We start from the raw sequence: 20,870 nt of genomic DNA on the forward strand, positions 1-20,870 counted from the left end.
GCATAACAACATGGTCTGGGAAGGGTGTGGGGGTCTGGGCAGAAATCGGGACAACAGTTACAGTTAGAAGACGGAGAACATGTTAAAGGAGAAAGAGATGAGTGTGAGGTCTCTTCTCTCAGAGCTTGTGCGTTTACAAAATTAAGTTCTAGTACAAAAAACTGTGCAAAATTCCAGGTGAACAAAAGAATTTAACAGGAAAAGTTAAACATTAAAAATACTTTCATCTTGTACGGCACACTTGGCTGCACTGCAACCTACATAAAGGAACAGCCCAAAAGAGGTATGTATAAACCCACTCAATCAAAGGGCAGATCCCCCCCAAGAAAAAATCCAGAAATTATTTCAGTCAGAAAATGGAAAATCTATCTGGCACACAGCCTGAGGAACTACTAAAAAAAAAAAAAACTGAATACTACAATCTGAATGGCTTGAGATAGTCAAAGATCAATGCTGGATTTATCCCCGTACACTCCAATAAAAATAAAACAAATTACAGAGTATGGGAACAAACACAGATGGAGAAATGATGCAAGTTCGCAGGGTGGTTGCTTTAATTGTGACATCTGTTTAAGGAACATAAACAGAAAAGAGGAAAGGTTGGATAGTGAAGTCATGTAGAAATTTTTCAAGGGGAGAGCCTGACCACCATCAGAGAGCGTCTAGATCATGCAAAGGGCTCAAAAGAAAGCAGGTACAGGGTAGATAGGGAGGGCCCTCTCTCCCATCCTCTGACACCTGTTTAGAATATGGTGCTGTCACAGTGCTAAAGATTACACTGTGTCTGGGTGGGTGAGGGTGATGTCAGGCACAATGAATGATGGGAAATAATGTTGCGAGCCAGGATATGCTCAGGGTCTCCTTGGTCAGCAATTCTACATGGGCTGTTTCCTTTCCTCTTTCTGCCTCCAGGAGAGCCAAAGAAGAAACTGTAGTTCTTCGGGGATGGGTGCCTGGGATGCTGTACTCTACCCCTGCTCTCCTGGAACTTGGGTGCAGGCAAGGAAGGGAAGGTAGTCTATCTTCAGCAATGGGCTCTGGTTCTGTACCCTCCATCACTGTCTATCAACTGCAAACCATTCCTACCCTCAAGCTCCTCCTAAGAGTCTCAAGCTTCTGCACATTCCCCTTTGCCCCTTCCTTTCCTCTAAAAGGGCTTTCTGCTTATTTTAATGATATATATCTTTTGAAGAGAATGACGGGCACTCACAATTAGATGATGCTCTGCCCAAAGATGAGCTCTGCATGTCTATGGATTGTTTTAATGGAAGCATCCCCAGGATCTCATTCTCAGTGGTGACAGCTGGCACAGAGCACACATTCTCGGGCCAAGCCTTTGCCTGCCCAGCTAATGTGCCCCACCCTCTGTCCAAGCTAACTTTTAAAGTCGAGTGTACTTAATGTTCTTTGCTCTTTCTGCTCCTTCCTTCTCCATACCAAGATGTTTTATGAAAAATCGAAAGGGAAGCAGAGCCTTACAAACAATGAAGGCTACTTTCTTTATGACCACTGGAGAATGTTGGCATGGTAGCAAAATGAAGATAAGCAGGGTCTGGAAAGGCCAGGAGGAAAATGCCCCCAAGCAATCAGATCTGATGTGACATTCAGGTGCCTTACATTTACAAGCACCCTGAAGAGGTACTTGTAAAAACAAGGGTCCAAAGGACAAAGCTAACTGGAGTTAATCAATACTACCTTGCCATCTAGGGGCACAAAAATACCTCCTAGGTTCAACTGTGCCTATTCACAAGCATCTCTTGAAGACCTACCAAGTACAAGGAACTGGGTAAAGACAGAGAATGGAAAGGTAGAAAAAAACATTGCTTTAGGGTTTTTTTTTAAATGTACTTTTGAATTTCATCATATTTTTCAAGAATATGTGTGTTCAAGGTGGCAAAATTATCTTTAAGTGCAAGGAAATGAAACAAACAAACAAATAAAAAAAAGACCACATCTTGGTATAATGGTCAGTCCTGCTATGAAGCAGAGAATGGAATATGGGAAGGCAAGGGAGGTTTTCATGACAGTTCTCCAGATGGAAACAGGTCTCTGCCGTGCTCTCTGGCTCACACCATCATAAGTGCTCTTCTCTAGGTACACATCATGTGCAATGCTCATAAGAAAGAAGTGGCAAAAATCTAACAAAACAAACTATAATGAAGTGACTAAGAGAGAGGACAAAATACATGGGAATGATTGACAGAGTAACACAGAGAAAAAGGGTGAGCAGTGGAGGGCAGGGTAAGGGAGAAGAGGAAAAGACAATTCTTGTTCTAGAAAACTTTATATCTCAATACAGAATGATTTAGAAATACCAGTTAAATACAACCCAGAGATCATAATAAAAGCATAATATTTTAGCGAGCAACACTAGTGTGGAGCTGGGCTCAGCTCTGTTGAATGGTGGCAGACACTGATGGTAGAATTGCTAAGCTGCCAAGCCCTAGCCAGCTCTCAAGGTACAGGGCTTGGCAGCATGCAGACAGTGGTGCACTCTGTGTAGATCCAAACCATGTCTCTTTATGAACTCACTTCTACGGTTATGGCTGTGATCCCTCCCTGATACTGCTGCTCAGGAAGAAAGCATTGGGTGTCAGGCTGTAAACCGGGATCAGGTTCTGGCATAGAACCCGTTGCTCAAGCGCAGTCAGGCCTGCTCCTAGTCTTTAACAGAAATCAGATCTTCCTGGAAGAGACTCGTGGAGCTGCTTATCTTAGTAGCTGAAGTGAGCACAAGAAACCAGACTCAGGACTATCTGGTTTCCATGAACAATGTCACCACTGCATCAGCCAAGGGAACACCCCTCCACTTGAACAGCCACAAGCTCCACTGTTGGTGAAGGACTCAGCATACAGAACTGTTAACCAAGACTGCCTAATGCTCCAGGAGTCAATGAATGATAGGACAGCAACCCAAACACTTAACATACAAACTGTGACAAGCTGCCCAAGCATATGCATGCATGACCAGCAACAATTGTAAAAATAAGGGCATATTTTTTAGACCTGTAAAATAAAACTGAAAGCTGCTTTGTGAATAGGGATGATGTTAAAGATTTAATTGTCTTGGACCACTCACTAGAAAAGAAGCTTACTCTTACTAGATCATCTGAGTGATGTACATGTAAAACTGTGCTTAGCAAAATGTAGGTGGGGTGTGTGGATCTACATTGCTTCTGAGTTCTTAATCTCTAGATTCCCCCACCCCAACTCATTTTTTATTCCAGTGGGCTAATGATAGACTCCTTTTTACACACGCCACATTCTTCCCAGGGCAAACAGATGGAAGAAACAGAATATGCCAGAGAGAAAAGCAGAAGCGAAAATGACAAAATGAAAATAAAGTTGCAAAGTATAATCTAGGTCAACTCTTCGCGTGCTTTAAAATAAGCACCAGCACGCTCTGCGCGTATGGCACCACCGATTTCTATTTTTCATCCCATTTATTTATTTATATATTTTTTGATTTAATGTCATACAGAATTAGTGCAGAAGGAAAACTCCCAGCATGGGGCCTGTTTCTATACATACCAATCAGTCATTTCCCATCCCTCCCTCCCCCACCATTCCCTAATCTTTCAACTTAATGCAATTACTCTTTCTTTAAGATACTTTATCCACTCCACTAACCATGAATGGAAATATTTTCAGGAAGTGAGATTAAAAAACCCAAGCCCAGGTTTTAATTGTTCCATATTCGATTCGTTGCATAAATATGAACTAGAATTGTTCTACGGCTTAGCTTCCTTCCCTTTGCTCCCACACTGTAAAAACTTCAAGAGCCACTGTTATGGCAATACAATGAATTGGAAAGCATTCTGTTATGCATGTGTAACTATTTAACAAAACACAAAGCAACCTATTTGAAATGGACAAAAAGTCAAAATGTTCCACTTTGGGATAGTTACATTCTCTTGTACACTGAAACTCACAACTCCCTTCAAAACGCCAAGTGCATGTAAATTCTTAGTACAATTAATAGCCTGAAAAAAAAAAAAACTGTTCAAGCTGTTATTTAAAACCTCCCCTGACTGCTCTGTGGTGTCACAATAATGATGACTACGTTTATAGCAATCTTACTATAATACCACCTAATATTTACGGGATGCCATATGGCATCAAACTTACAAAAGAACCTTATTGATGGACAATGTTTTTGTCTGCACATTTTAGGTAAAAAATATTTTGAAGTCAGTTAAACACACAGACACACACACACAAACACACACACATGCACATGTACACATACACACAACACAAACTATATACATAGTACACACATACATACAATACACCATACACACCACATACATACTCCCATGCATACACACATGCAGCATACACACACAAACTCACATATACACCATATACACACCATACATACCCTAGTATACCACACATACACACACACATACAAACTTGCATATATACCTCACACAGCACACAGACACATCCACACAAACTCACATATACACCATATACACATCATACACACACACACATACATCTTACTTTCAAAGATAAAGAAGAAAGATAAATTCATTAGATACAGATATACATATTTGCATATTGCTGTATCAACTAATGGAAATGGTATTTATAAAACAAAATATTCAATTGTTGACCTAAAGCTTGACCCATGTGACAAGTTGGGAACATAATCAGTACATTCATGCTTTCGGGTGTGGGATCTTCTGCTATTTAGGCCAACCACCACTTTATGACTAACTGTCGAAAAATATGATACCAAACAGTATGTCCTCTGCTTGAATGGCCATGAATAATGGAAAACAAATAACTTTACAATCTAGCACAATGTTCTGTGCTTTCTCTCTCTCTCTCTCTCTCTCTCTCTCTCGCTCTCTCTCTCTCTTTCTCACTAAATATCAGCATCCTATACTTCATGGCACATTTTTCTTTTTTATTTGGAGTCATTATATGTCACATGCCTATTGAAGACGTTCTAAAAATCTTAATTTTATAGTTTTAAGACTATTTAACTACAGTCAGAGTAACATATGTATAGCCATTTTAATGTTTCTACTAATAATTTTAACACCATGGGCATTAATCATTTGCTTTGCACATGAAAGGCACTTTAAGATGACTCACATGTTTTAAACAGTGAGAATTCAACCTTTACACCATTGGAATGTGCAGTAAAGAGAAAATGTTCCATCAACTCAGACCACACACACAAAAAATTTTCCACACTCCAACCCATAGACACGAAGAGTTTCTGAATTTCTACTGGATGCCATGGAAGAAAAGTAAATTAAAGTAGGTCAGACAGACGTGCCCTGAATATTTTTCATAGTTAAACAGCAGACATGGGCATCTTTCACTAATCACAGAAGCGCTCTCTGTCTCTCTCCCTTTCTCTCTCTCTCTCTCTCTCTCTCTCTCTCTCTCTCTCTCTCTCTCTCTCTCTGCTGGCTCTCTCTCTTGATAATAAATGCATCATATCTCAGCCTACAGGCCCACTGCAAACCACCATGGGAGGTGCCAATTAGCGTTAATTGTGGCCGTGCTTGTCTATTCCCCTAGCTCAGACACTCATAATGCCACACTTGCTATTTACAAATGCACCATGCAATGCTCAGAGGAAAGAGAACATGTTAAAATATAATTGTCCAGAGTCATTTTAAACTTAACGTTTCATAAATTCACATACATAAGCTCACAAAAGACGAGGGAATTGAAACAACATATGTAGGGCATTAAAGAAAAGAAACCTTTAGTTATTGACCCTGCATTCAGAATACCCAAATGACAGAGTTCAAATTTGTTTTCATTATATATTTTTATACTATTACAATTAACTTTCCACATATACATGTATACATATACACATGCACACACACTCACACACACACACACACACACACACACACACACACACACACACATTCACTGTGATCAAGTATAACCATTTACTTACTGTGACTAACAATACTTACTAAGAGAGTAAGCTCCATAGACTTTCATGGCAAACACTGCCTCTGAAAGCAGCCTTCCACCACAGGCTGGGGTATGTCTTTTGCAGAAATACAGTGTGTGTAGCTCATCTCTCAGTAGAGTACAATCTCAGAGTGGGGTTTCCATGGAGACGGAGCCTCCTACATGTGTGTAGGGCAAGGAAGTTACTCTGCTGGGCACCATAGCAACAGGAGGCAGAGGGAGAGCTGGCCTATCAGGGAAGAGCACTGAGCCTTTTCCCTGGTGACTGCAGCATTTTAAATGAAAGCGTCGCCCTTGTGAATGGACACAAAGCATTTGCAGAAATACCAAATTGTCAAATGGAAGCAAACGCTTGTGCAACACTCGTAGCCAGTCCTTTTGGCAATACGAGTACAAAGCATGCAACCGTAATGTCCAAGTGAAGAAGCCAGAAATGACACCAAACACCTACAGTGCTCTAAATCCAATGGCAAGCATGTGACATTTTGAGGGAAGATCTTGGGCACTTCATGAATTACAGCTATTTAAGTATGCAGGTCACTTCACCATGCTGCCAGGCAGAGTAGAGCAGGGGAGCTCTGTTGTTCTGAGGAGGAGAAAAATGGAATGTGGGGCTCTCTGGGACAACTGTAGGAACACTTTCCAAACAGGAGCTTTCTAGAAATAAGAATACTCCTTGAGATCAGGATGATTCTTACTGAAACACTACAAATAACAGAAGTCCAATGGGAGGGGAGTATTCAGATGCCTGGAAGTTGTGTAATTTGTAAACTTTTTTTTTTTTTTTTTTTTTTTTGGATTATGATGAAAGTGATCATCCATTGAGTAAATAACGTTTGTCAGGCAAAGGTTTCTGCTGTAACCCAGCATTCTGTCCAGTGCTGACACTGACAATTGCAAAGATGGAGGCTGTGTATATTTGCTTGCCAGTGCCATGTGGGGCTTAGGCTCTGTGCTTGCTCTGCTACACTTATGACCCCCATAGCACTGAGGAAACACTAAGTATCCATTATCTCTCCATACAACTGAGAAAAAGAGAGAACATTTCGTGTCATTATATTCTCCCTTCTGCTAGCCCTCCCTGACCTGCTCCAGGGTGACTTAGATCACACTACTTCAGTGTCTAAATATAAGTAGAATACCTCCTTCCACAATTAACTCTCAAAGAAGCAGGGGGTCTTTACTGAGCCTTCCTCAAGCCTCTTCTTGTAGAGTTCTCATAATTACCTTCTTTGAACAGAAAGTGCCATTCGAAAACCACATGTCAGTCTGAAATGGCCCATGTCTGTGCTGGCTCTGGCCAATCTTCAGAGCTCATCTGATGGGATTTCTTAAAATAAAATGAGAGCCTTAGATGTTAAATATTTAAAACCCACTTACTTTTCTTTCGTTGTTGAGGTTATAATGTAATTACATCATTTCTCTCTTCCTTTTCGTTTTCTAAATCTTCCCATATAACCCTCTTTGCTCTCTTTCCAATCCATGGCCTCTTTTTCCATTAACTGCTGTTGCTTGTTGTTGTTGTTGGTGTGTGTGTATGTGTGGTGTTTATGTATGTGTGGTGTGTGTGTATGTGTGGTGTGTGTGTGTGTGTATGTGTGTGCGCACATGCATGCACATGTGCATGCCTGTGTGAATTCACATATATTTCTAAATATAGCCTGCTGGGTATGTATAATATCATTTGTTTGTATGTTTTTGGAGATGATGAATTGGTTTTGGATGACCAGTTTGTGTGTGCTTCCCTGGAGAAGGTTCTCTCTCTCTCTCTCTCTCTCTCTCTCTCTCTCTCTCTCTCCAGCATTCCTTAGTTGCCTATAGTTATTTGTGCAGAGTTGAAGCTTTGTGGTCTTTCCCCATCCACTTTGGTATGTTATTGCTGTCCTTGTTCTGCTTATGATTAGGCAAGAAACTCATCTTCTAATTATTCCTAAGGAATGATATCCTGCATCTTTTAAGGATCACTTGCAAGCAATGGAGCAAGTGATTGGTTGTAGAGATCATGAAATCTTACATCTCCTGCTATGTGATCTCGGGCACTGAATAGCTCTTGGTAGTGAAGGAACACTCACATACCATGATGAGAGAAAAGCCAGTTGTCCTTCTGCTATGCAGGGACCACTTTCACAACTTTTTGGTTATTTACTAATATATCTGCAGTCCATTCTTCTATGATAACAGGTGTCTATGTGACTAAGTTGTTGTGGGTTATAATTAGAAGTGGCACATGGCCCCTCTTTATTCTCTTCTTAAGACGACCAGGTGCCTTCCATACTCCTTTTGCCCCTTCCCTCTGCCTGGTACACAGCAGGTGCTATGTCCACTCAAGGAGGAGATAACTGTTTTAGCATCTTAGCTGCCCTTTCAGCCTGAATCACTCAAATACCTAACTGCTGTTCTGCAAGAGACAAAGCACTATAAGTTTAATCAGTGTATTTGGGGTTAATAAAAACCTATACCCTCACAATAAATGTAGTTTTATATAAACAACCTATGAGAGTGAGTGCAAGACATGGATTCAACATTGCTTCAACTTCAAAGAAAGTAGGTCCAAGTGAAGATGATTTGATCTGAAAAAGTAAAAAAGCAGCTCAAAAGATAACTGAGGAAAACCTTTAAATAAAATATAAGTAGTCGGGGCAGTGGGACACATATGTAAGCACCTGTGAGTCAGAGGCAAGCAGACCTCTGTGAGACCAAGACTAGCCTAGTCTATATACCAAGTCCCAGGTCAGCCAGGGCCACATAGTAAGACCACGTCTAAAAAATTTTACACTTATACATAATATGTTATCTAGAAAGTCCTATATCTAAATCCATAATACAGCATAAATACTTCTAATTAAAACAAACAAATTCAAAATAACCTGTTACTTATGACTTCATATATCCCAAACTCCCTAGAGTTGGCAAGTCCAATGCTTTTAAGAAAATGGAAGCTTTGTGCCAAGTCATCTGTGCTGTACTTGTCCCTCTATCTCCATCTTGCACTTAGTCATCTGAATTTTATATCCTGGACAGTTGCACTCCTGGGTAACTCAAGCCCCACTAGTTTTATGAGACACCTCAAGCACATAGATCAAACCGCATCTCCTCTCTTGAGCCTGGACATGGCCTCCCATCACTCTGAGAACACAGAAGTTACCTTTCCCTTCTTCACTCACCACCCTGTCATCCACCCATGCAAATCCTAAGCTGGAAAGGGAAGCCCCAGTTCTTCATCTCAGGTTATCTCCTGCCTTTCCTGGTGACTAGCCTACAACCTTGCTTTATTCTCACAATGGACTCTTATCTCAGTATTGTCCCTATGTTTTAGATACATCATCACATTTAATCTGGGTGATGTGAGAGTAAACACCACATCATTCTCTCTTTTTCTCTATTCACTTAATGAGAATGCTGTTGGTACCATGAAAATAGCTTATAGATGTGTATCAAGTGAACTGATAAGCTAGTGAATATGTAGCCAGGAGGCAAACCTAGGTCTAGCAGAAAACTCTTCTTAATTACATGATGAACTGAGGGTCCTCTTCCTTTAAACTCTCATGCAATGCTACAAAAGTATTCCTTCAAACATATTATAGCTATGTTTCAGAAGCTAACCCCTGGTTGGTGCCATAGAACCTATTTGCTGTTGCCTATTATTGATGCCCTGATCCAGGTCATGTGGTAGAAGAATTTTAGTACCTGATTTACCCAAGGAAACAGACTATGTTGCTGAATTCATAGATTTTTGTAAACCACTGTACAAGCACAACCAAATGCTATACTGCAAACTCGATGATGAAGAAAACGATAAACGTCACTGGTACCACTATCCAAATCTACAATACCTTCAAAAGGAGCCTCCAACCTCCCTCTCTCTGGATTTTGGATAATGTAACCTGTGATGGTTAGTCTCAGCTGTCAACCTGACTACATCTGGAATTAACTGAAACCCAAGCAGCTGGGCACACCTGTGAGAGTTTTCTTTGTTGGGTTGAAATGGAACACCTATCCTAAACCTGCATCATTATTGGTCAGATCCATTCTCATTCTGGGCCACCATAACAGCAAAAGGAAGCCCTTGCTTCTTGCCTGCTTGGCCTCACTCTCACTGACAAGTTCACCAATCCTGATCCATTCCTTTGCTTGTGTTAAAACCTACTACTGAAAGATTCCAGCATATATGGAAAACTGGCAACTCTCTAAAAATTCCTTAGGACTCCAGCTCCAGACTAGGACTACTGAGACATCTAGTTTCGTGGACAGAACAACTACCAAATCTTTGGCTTTTTCATCATGAGACAGCTATTGTTGAACTATTCAGATCACAGCCTATAAGTCTCTCTCTCTCTCTCTCTCTCTCTCTCTCTATATATATATATATATATATATATATATATATATATATATGTGTGTGTGTGTGTGTGTGTGTGTGTGTGTCTGTGTGTGTCTGTGTGTGTGTTTGTGTGTATGTGTGTGTGAACAATATGCACATATACATATATGTTAACATATGAACATATATGAACACACACATATATGCTCATATATATGTAAATTAGTTCATTGTATCAGGGTGTTCCTTTAGAGAACCCTGACTGGTAACACAGTCCTCCTCTCTTGTTACCACAGAATGTGGGACTGGCTCCAAGCTATTATAACCATGTATTTTACTAAGCGGGTAAGTACTGGAACTCCTCAAGTATTCCTGTTCTTTTGCAGACACTCTTCAATAAGTGTTTCTCCAGTATGGAGGAAACAAAAAGCCCAACATAAAAGACACATATGCAGGATTTATAGCTCTTGGTTTGCAAGTATGCATATGAAAGATGTTTCCAGGCTGGTGTCCAGGACGACTGATGAATAAGCTCGGTGGTGGGTGTAGTTGACTGTAGGTTCCTCCAAGTGTGAGAGACCTGTGTGGCTTCCTCAGTGCATTAGAGTAAGTAGTGAACATCTGGCAGACCCCCAACTCAGTAGCTGCAAAGAGTGGCCATGCAATAAATCCCAGAAGACTGGGATTTGGACAGCAGTTGCCTTCAAGAGGAAGATTATGATTCACTAATTCTTAGGGGAAGCCCATTAAGGTCCATTTGGCACCATTATTTTGATTGAGGATGTCATCAAAGTCACAGATGGGAGAAAGACATGAGAATAAATATGTAAACCAGTCACAGAGATAAACACTTAAGTGTGCTCATTACATCCATGTTTGCTGCTGCTGTTTTGGTCCTGCTGGGATGGTATGAAATGGTCTACCACAAAGCATTATCTGCCATATTCCGTGTGAACATTTTTCTCTCAGCATGAGAACTTCGGAGTCTCATTTTACAATAACTTCAAATGCTCTCTTGGAAAAAATAATGGTCTTCCTTTAAGAATCTAAGAAATTAGGTAGAGCTTTTGCCTAATATTCCAGCTTTGTTCTTTTGCTGTGATAAAATATTTGGCCAAAAAACAACATAGGGGAAAGAAAGGTTTGCTGTGCTTTTAATTCTGGGTAACAATCTAGCATTCAGGGAAGTCAGGTCAGGAACCTAGAGCGGAAACCATGGAAGATCACTGCTTACTCGCTTGCTCTCTGGCTCATGCTAAGCGAGCTTTCTTTTGTATCCTGGTCCCACCAGACTATGGATATTACTGCCCAGCATGGGCTAAGTCCTCTCTCCCACATTAGTCATGGATAAAGGTAAAATCTCACAGCCATTGAAACAGACCAATATGATCCAGTCAATTCTTATTTCTCTTTCTCTCTCTCTCTCTCTCTCTCTCTCTCTCTCTCTCTCTATATATATATATATATATATATATATATATACATATACACACATATATATGTATATGTGTATATATATGTATATATATGTATATATCAGATAGATGTCTTTATATTCTGTGTGTTTCTGTTTCTCTGTACATATGTGTATATATGTGTGTGTATGTGTGTATATTCCTATTCATAGCAACTAACTTTGTAGAAAATGAGTTCCTTCATGATTAAATGAAAATAACTTAGGATTAAGACATTCCTATAATGTTTCATCCTGTCTTTTTAAATGGTCACAGTGCTCTACTCTAAAATTACAATTTTGGAGGCAGATCGATCTTACAACTTCTATAACAGTTCAAAGGAAGGAGTAGTTACCCCATTCAAAATCCATTTATAACCTCTGTGACCTGGGATGAATTACTAAACATATTTGTATTTTATTGTTCTTAATTGCAAAAATGTAGGATAATGATATCTATTTTTTTGTACTGATTTAAACTTAACTGAGTTAAGACCTTGGAATTTTGCTAAGGACAGTAAGTATTCAGTAACTCTCAGCTTTTCTTTCTATTGGTATTACTGGTAATCAGCTATATTTCAGAATGCTAGCCAATCCCCAAAGGAAATTTAATTTCAAATATTTCCACTTATCTATTTTAATGTCAGAAACAGAATTCAGTTTATGCTTGAGGCTACACTTTGCTGCTGCAGTTTTTTGCTTATGGCTGACAAGATGTGAGGAAATTAACTCCATGCCAAAGAATATAAAGAATAGAAAGTCGAGCTAGTGTCTATGCAGAGCCTTCACTCATACTGACGAGTGTCTGTGGTATGGGAACCATTCTCTAGACCACCAAAGGGGAAAAGTAAATAGCAACCCAGCTACAAACCTTTTAGTCTACACTGGTGACCTGTCTACAAGATTAGCTGATGCAATGGTGGCCCAAAGCTTGCAGGAGCAACCAAGCACTATCTAATTGGGTTTAAGGCCCACGCCATGAGATGGAAGTCATCCCTAACATTGCTTAGGGAAAAACCAAATACTTCTATTCTACTAAAAGAATGTGGTAGTAAAATGATACCTAATAACATTCTGCTATATTCATAGACCCTTTTCTTTCTCAGCCATCATCAGAAAAGCTGCCCGCCACCACCACCCCCACCCCACCCCGCAGTAGATGGAACAAATACAGAAACCTACAATAGAGCAATGTGCAGAGAGCGAGAGACCTTGTAATACTCAGTCCTAAGTGGAATGTCTGCTTCCCTCAGAGCTGTAACAATTACAATATTGTCATCAAACCCCGCCCCGCTCAGACCCAGAAAGGATGGAAGACACCAAGAAAACAAACACTTCTAAACACATCAGGCTCCAGACACTTAACAAACTTACAAAGACTGTGGCAGCATGGGGCTGCACAGGTCTAAGCCAGATGAGGTCTCGGCACCGAGAGTGGAACAAGATACATGCCCCAATCCCTAACCCAGAAGTTATCTACAACTGATAACTCTCACAAAGGAAAACTTAGATTTCTACAACAGTCAATGGGGCTACAAACTACACTTAATGGTAGGCTCCAGGTCTAAGAGTAGATGGCCAAAAAAATGAACTCAATAGCACTTTTGGAGGGTCTTTTGTGTATATATTTTGGTGTCCAGTTGGTTTGGGTTTTTACAGGATTTCTGTATGTGCAGATGTGTGTGTGTGTCTGCATCTATATGTGTTTTTCATGCATTTTCTTTAACTGTTTTTCTTGTTCATTTTGTATTATTCAGGTTTTTAAATTTATTTTTTATTTAATTATTATTTTTTAGAAGCCTGTTTTCTAATGAGAGAGAGAAAGAAAGGATGTGGATTTGGATGGATAAGCAGGTGAGGAAGATCTGGAAGGAGTTGGGGGGAGGAAAAACTATATATAATCATCCGGTTTTCAAAACAAACAAGCCAACAAACAATAACAATAAAACCAGATGGCAGATATAAACCTAATGTGTTGGCTAATGCTTGGAATCTCAGCACTTGAGAGGCTAAGGCAAAAGAATTGCTTTAAGTTCAAGACCCACCTACATACTGAAAAGGAATTCCAATCCCAAAGAGGCAACAGGAAGAGCTACACCTAGAACTGCGCCTGGAGCTACACCTAGAACTGCACCTGGAGCTACACCTGGAGCTACATCTGGGGCTACATCTGGAGCTGTACCTGGAACTACACCTGGAGCTGTATCTGGGGTTATACCTGGAGCTGTACCTGGAGCTGTACCTAGAGCTGTATCTGGGGCTACACCTAGAGCTACACCTGGAGCTACATCTGGAGCTGTACCTGGAACTACACCTGGAGCTACATCTGGGGCTACATCTGGAGCTGTACCTGGAACTACACCTGGAGATGTATCTGGGGCTACACCTGGAGCTGTATCTGGAACTACACCTGGAGCTGTATCTGGGGCTATACCTGGAGCTGTACCTGGAGCTACACCTGAACCTGGACCTGGACTTGGTATGCTAACTTTCAGGCCTGGGCTGGTGCTCTGGCAGCAGAAGTTGTAAGAATGGATTCAGGTAAGTAGCCAAGTAGTTCTTTCACTTCACTGAACTAATCCTGAATTAGAAATGACCGGGAACACATCTGAGCTTCACTCTGTAAAGGGCTCTGGTCAGGGAACCAGGGCTGACTAATCACTAACCTAGTTGGTACCTTCTGGGTTTTCTAGAAAAATGCCTCTTGGATGTGGGAATTTTGTTTTCTAGAAGTAACTAATCCTGGGCCATTGTTTTGAGGTTATTATAGTTCAGCCAACCAGGGCTCTAATTTCAGTAGCTGGTGATATCTGATGCCAAGGCTAAGGAGATACTGCGGCATCTTTCAAATGCAGATTTTAACATTTCAGCTTCTGGGTAGATTTCTTGGCCCTGATCAATCTTATCCCTTCAACTGCCTCTAGTGGTTTTCCCTCTTATTATTCCTATTTATTTAAGTTGTGTAATTCTGCCTGCTCTCCACCTTTGTAGCCAATCTGTGGACAAAGGTTTTAATACTTCAATTTGTAAAATAGTACAGTGGATTCTTTTCTTCTCAAGGTTAAGATATTCTCCAAGTAATGAATCAACAACTACAAGTGGCTCTGGAATATTTTAATGGACTTGCAGCAGACCAGTTAGGGCTTTCATTTCTGAGTAAAATAGTTTACAATCCTGACAGCACACAGAAACAGGTATAGTGTATGTGTGAGTGGGTGAGTGATGATGGTGGGTGTAACCATCTGATTCTTCAGAAAGCCACCTGGAAGAAGGCGTCCATTCCTTTCCTTTTGATCTGTACTATCAGCCAGATTTATCATACTGTGCTCTGCCTTGAATTACAAAGTCCCTCAAAATGGGGTCACAGGTGATCATCACCTTCACTCTCCCCTCCCGCTGAACTCACTGTCCATCTCCCACTCAAGTTTTGACTGGACAGTTAGCCCATGACAAACACAGATGTATCCTCCAATGTTTTGCAGAAATGGGAATAAAAGCAAAACTGGAAAGCAGATCCATCATCCAACGGTACTGTACGAATGTTTTGCTTCACTCTTTGATGCTACTTATAATTAAATCTGCATAGTTAGGAAACAACAGAAGCCAAAATGACAGATGGCCTCTCAGAGCAGGAATGCTTTTCCTGCCGAAGGGCACCTCAGGGCTCTGTTGGCAAAGAGCAGGCTTGCTTGCTTGCTAGTCACCTTTCCAAGGCCTTCCTGCACCCCCTGGCAGGCTTCTCTGCTCAGATTACATCACAAGCCCAGTGGCCATTATTTGTTCTTTATGCTAGTGACCTCAGGGGCATTTCAGGGACTACTTTCTGACGTAGGGACAGCAATGTTCCCAAATCTAGAGCAATGAACCTAAAATTAGATGGACTTTGGTTACTTAATTGTAAAGAGTCCCTGACCCCCAAAGTCCTAGCCACTAATTGCTTGCTATTTTAATAAACTGGTATTGGTTTTAATGAGTTGCTTTTTTAAAAACAAAAAAAAGTAGAACATACGTCTGGAGATGAAGGTCAGCTTTGGCTAAGAGTCTGGTGGGGCTGTGGATAACAGATGGCTGGATTTGAACCTGAGAGTAGGACCTTCCTGAGCTTTAAGAACCTGTGTCTCTGCATTTTATTAATTGTAAGAGTCATCCAAGGGCCTTGCTTCCTGGATTTTCTTTCTTTATATGTATGAGATGGCCAGGCTTACTCAGCCCAAAATTCAGAGGCAATTTAGGTAGTTCTTCTCATACAAGGAATTTATGGTATAGAACTGGGCTCCATTCAAAAGCAGCAGGGACATTCACAGTGACAATGTTTGAAACTGTCGTTGACTGAGAAAATACAAGTAACAAGATCAACAAAAGATTTCTTAGGTGGTATTTATGCCTGTGAGCAATGGAGTCAGGTTTGTCTCCAGAGATACCTTTGGTCAAGGGTCTTTAAATCAGGATTCATACATCTTAATAAACCTTACATCATTCATACATCTTACATTCATACATCTTAATAAACATCTTAATAAATAAATATGCTTTAGGATTCTAAAGCATAAGCAAGCATACAACCCCCGCCCCCGTCTGTGATGGTTACACACTATATTAAATTACTAGGAACTATTGCATTAAATACTTTATTCTACATGCTACATCTTTTAAAAAGTTTTCTGGGTAATGGGTACATGAACCATTTCTAACTTGATAGGTTGGTTTCAGATAGAAACCTCTCTTACTGCACTATATCTACTTGAAGGAAGAACACACTAACTCATTATCCAATACCAAATGGTCATCCCTGAAAACATACACACATATAATATACAGACTAAGCAGATATATTTAGATATGTATATAGACACATATATGTATATAACAACAATTAATGAATAAAAAAGAGACCATTAATTTGAAAAGGAGCTAAGAGACATATATGGGAGGGCTTGGGGCAAGAAAAGGGAAGCAGAAATCTAATTATATTATAATTTCATATTTAATTGTATAATCTAACTTAATTATATATATAAAATATGTAAAATTTAATTATATATATTTAATTATATATATAATCTTATATAATTATATTAATCTCAAAAAATAAAAGAAATAAATTTTTAAATATGAATAGTCAGGGTACTTACCTGGCTTTATGATACCTCCTTTGGCTTCTTTTTTATAACGAGCTGACTGGATACTTCCCTCACCAACCATTCCAATCCTGCATTTCTTCCTGGTAAAGTCTTCATCACTTCCAGGGCAAAAGCCAATGGGGCTGTGCCCTGTGTCTGAGGGAGTCTTCACAGGGGATACTGACTGGCTGCTGGGACAACCTGTGTCATCTAGGAGACAGAAATCAGTGAGTTTTGAGTCATGACACAGGGAAGCCAGCTATGCAGTCTGCATATGCTCATGAATGAGTTGCTTGTAGGACCCAAGTAAACTGGGCATGACTCTATTAGGATACTTCTTTTGTTTCTTTCCCATACTTTGGACACTCACATTGGTAAAAAAAAAAAAAAAAAAAAAAAAAAAAAAAAAAACTATTTTAAGGAAACTCGTTAAAGATATACTTAGAGTTTCTATTGCTGTGACAAAACACCATGACCAAAGAGCAAGTTTAGTTGGCTTACTCTTCCATATTGCTTTTCGTTGTCGAAGGAAGTCAGGACAGGAATTCAAACAGGTCAGGATCCTGGAGGCAGGAGCTGATGCAAGAGCCATGGCAGGGTGCTGCTTACAGGCTTTCTCAGCCTGCTTTCTTACAGAATCCAGGACTATCAGCCAGGGATAAAACCACCCACGATGGGCTGGGCTCTCCCTGGCTGATCACTAATTCAGAAAATGCTTCACAGCTGGATTTTATAGAAGTGTTTTCTCAACAGAGGTTTTTTTCCTCTTCAATGACACTGACTTGTATCAAGTTGACATGAAACCAGCCAGTCTTTTCATCATAAAGATGCCTGTAACATACATTTTTTTCTGTATTCAAAGCATATTTCTACTTGAATATTTTATATGGTATAATTTTGGTTCATATTTGTCTACAGATTTTAGTTTTGGGTTTTGTTTGTTTGTTTTTGTTGTTGAGAAAAAAGTCTCATTAGGTTTCCCTGGCTGGTCTGGAACTCACAGAAATCCATCTCCTCTTCCCTCCCAAGCACTGGGAATAAACGTGTACCATCATGCCTTGCTGCCTACAGGTGCTTGGATGGGAAGTACTTTAAAATTCAGAAGAAAAAGTATGCACTTTTCAGAATTTTTCTTGTTAGGAAAATAAAGGTACTTGAATATTACTGACATTGCCTAAGCTTTTTGATCACATGGCCCATCATCTGGTTAGTAGAATTTCCAGTGAGCCTCTGAGTTTAGAAGTTCAAAGAAGCAGAAAGACATTATTTTATAAGCACATATATCCAGCCAACAATAGTCCAAACATATCTACTCCTACCTGTAGTCACCTGTAGTAAACTGGAAAAATAAATACTAAGTTTCATCATAGCTAAATATAACTAAGGTCATTCATTGTATTATGCTAATGTGTACATTATAGGTGATCAATGCAGGTGCCTATTAAGCAACAGAAAACTCCCACTGTTATCTCTTATAAATGCTTTCCTTATTTATTCAAGTATTTAGGATGACCAATTCATTCATTTAAGCTCTAATGAGAATTGCACGAGAATTTTGGACCATATACATACTCAGCAAAATTTTCAATATATGCATACTCAGTAAAATAGTATGTTTTTATTACTTGAATTTTTTTCAAAATAACGTTATTTTAGATGGCTATAAGCTATTGTAAATAGGCAGCTTTTGTGGAAATTTACCAGCCTGAGTAGTCAAAGACTTTGTAAATAGGCAGCCTATTGGTGGATAGGCTTAGACAAGGACAAGTGAATCATAGGCAGAGTGATAGTGACCTGTCCCCTGAACCTTTACCCAGCTGATACCCAGTTCTGGAAGATATCTGTACTCCCCCTGAACACCTATGCTCCTGTATGTCATCCCCTTCCCCACATTTTGCATTTTTGTGTTTATAACCCCTGTGTTAAAAAATTAAAATTATGATTTGATAATAATTAAAAAAACGTTATTTTCATATTAGAATGACTTTGCCAATTTAACAAAAGATTGTACTATGATACATACCACTAATAATCTTAGAACTACTGACAGTTTATGAGTATTAGACTACCCAGAATAATGTACTCTCTACCACAGGCTATCTCGGGTTTCCAGAGCTGGAAGAAGAACAGAACAGAAGTAGGGCTGAATGAAATCTAAGGACTGCATGAATCATGCCTAGGCTTTCTCTAAAAAAGATTGCTTCACTTCTGGCTTCTACTTCATTTTTATTATGAAATATTCCAGTTCTTGGAACAAAAAGAACTTGGCGCTTCAAGACAATATAATATTTATGGCCTTTTAAAAAACTTTTGAATACATTACTTTGCATGGGAACCTCCACAGTTTGTTTCTAGAAGTGAAAGGTTGTTAGCACACTGTGTCTGCAAGTGTGCTATATCCTTCCTTAGTTGCCGGTGACTTTTGGCCCTGTGTCCTAGAGGTGAGCCCCTCTCTGGGCTGTGACTGTCCAGCTATTCCATCACATGCTATCTGTACCTTCCCCGCCATTTGCATGCCCTTGTTTCAGTGAAAAAAAATCAGAGCTCCTCTCTCAGGGTACAAATCTGCTTACTGGGTCAGACTCCAGTAATTAATACAATTATCTACACATTGCCCAAGAGAAACGTTTCCCATTTTAAAGGAGACAAACTCAAAATGAATGTGGTCAGAGCACTCAAAATTGCCTACTGCTTTTGCAATGATTTATTTGTGAATCAGACCCACCAATTATCTTTTAAAAGATACTGTATTCAGATAAATAAAAATCTATGCTTTAGAATGTCTTCTTTTTTTTCTTGAAAGTACACAGAATCAAAGGGATAAAAATTAAGTGATTTCTAGATGGGAAATGAGTGTCTAGAAAAAATTTTAAAATTATGTTTTAAATAAATAGAAATCAAACATGTTTTGCTTGGTTCTGTGACATCCTTCTGGAGTTAAAAAAATGTGTAACAGAGCATCGTTTTCAGTACTTGTGACTTCACCACATGCTGGGATTAAGCACTATCTATGGTTTAGGTAAAATTTAGGATGTGACACTCAGGGCACTGAGGGAGAGGCCATAGCAATTGTTCACCTGGAGTCTATGGTCCACTTGCCATCAGTATTTACAGCCTTATTTCTAGGAGACAGGATTGAGAAGTTAAATATATAAATCAATCTGGGACTCTGGGTACCTCCTAAAAGTATTTTATCACTATCTGTAGGGGAAACGGTGGCAGTGACCACCTCTGCTTAAACGGTAGGTCTGCACAGCTGCAAAGACGTCTCCTGTGGGAGGACCTAATTGAAGAATGTCTAAGAAACCAAGGATTGATGCAAACAATGTCAGCCAATCAGGAACTGTTCGTTAGAAGAGATGCTTTCTTGGGACCTATGGAGCATGGGTGGAGGGTATTAAAGGAGTTTGCAGCAGTGTTCAGATGAGCTTGCTGCAGCGTTTCTCATCTGCTCCAGGAGACTGTGTCACTGACTCTGCACCACCTCTCCTCACCAAGGGTAGGTAGAGTCAGGTGGTGAATAGTCTAGGGCCCAGGCACCATCTGGCTCCCAACATGGTCTGTCATATTTGTCATACCATACCATGGTTGGGGGAACAATCGCCATAGGATATAGGGTTTCTCTTAACAAATATGTACCAAATTTTGGCACTGAAGGGTCTCACAGTCTGCAACCTGATTCAATTTACAAAGAAGCCAAAGGGAATTTGTGTATATCACCACATTTTGCACATTTTGTCTCAACTGAGAAGTAAATGCAAACAAACATGAAAAAGATCAAAAAGTGCTCACAGTGGCCTGTGCTATCTGCCTGATTTTTCTAGTGGAACCAACACTAACAAAGGAATGTAACTGTGAGAGAACAGATCTATCATTGCTATGGTCAGGATAGACTGTAATATTCATGTGCCAAAGAATCACCTGATCATCTGTGGTACCTGAGGGATTCCCTCTGTGCAGCCCCGAAGGAAAAATTCTCCTTTCAAATCCTCCTGAGGCTATTTGTCTACTCTTA

The 20,870-nt window shown here is 39.9% G+C and overlaps 1 protein-coding gene across 13 annotated transcripts in view; it reads right to left on the bottom strand.

Moving 5' to 3' along the window:
* Positions 1-20,870, bottom strand: part of Sybu (syntabulin) — a 105,678-nt gene that overhangs the window by 27,421 nt on the left and 57,387 nt on the right. For 10 of the 13 annotated variants that reach the window (XM_076911344.1, XM_034516667.2, XM_076911343.1 and 7 more), the window contains one exon: positions 16,868-17,065. In XM_076911344.1, coding sequence (XP_076767459.1) covers positions 16,868-17,065 — 198 coding nt within the window. Of the gene's footprint in view, positions 1-5,960; positions 6,125-16,867; positions 17,066-20,870 lie in introns of those variants that run through there. The other 3 variants (XM_076911347.1, XM_076911345.1, XM_076911348.1) reach the window with 3 other exon arrangements.

Source organism: Arvicanthis niloticus, chromosome 13 (genome assembly GCF_011762505.2).
Source record: "Arvicanthis niloticus isolate mArvNil1 chromosome 13, mArvNil1.pat.X, whole genome shotgun sequence".
Lineage (NCBI taxonomy): Eukaryota > Metazoa > Chordata > Mammalia > Rodentia > Muridae > Arvicanthis > Arvicanthis niloticus.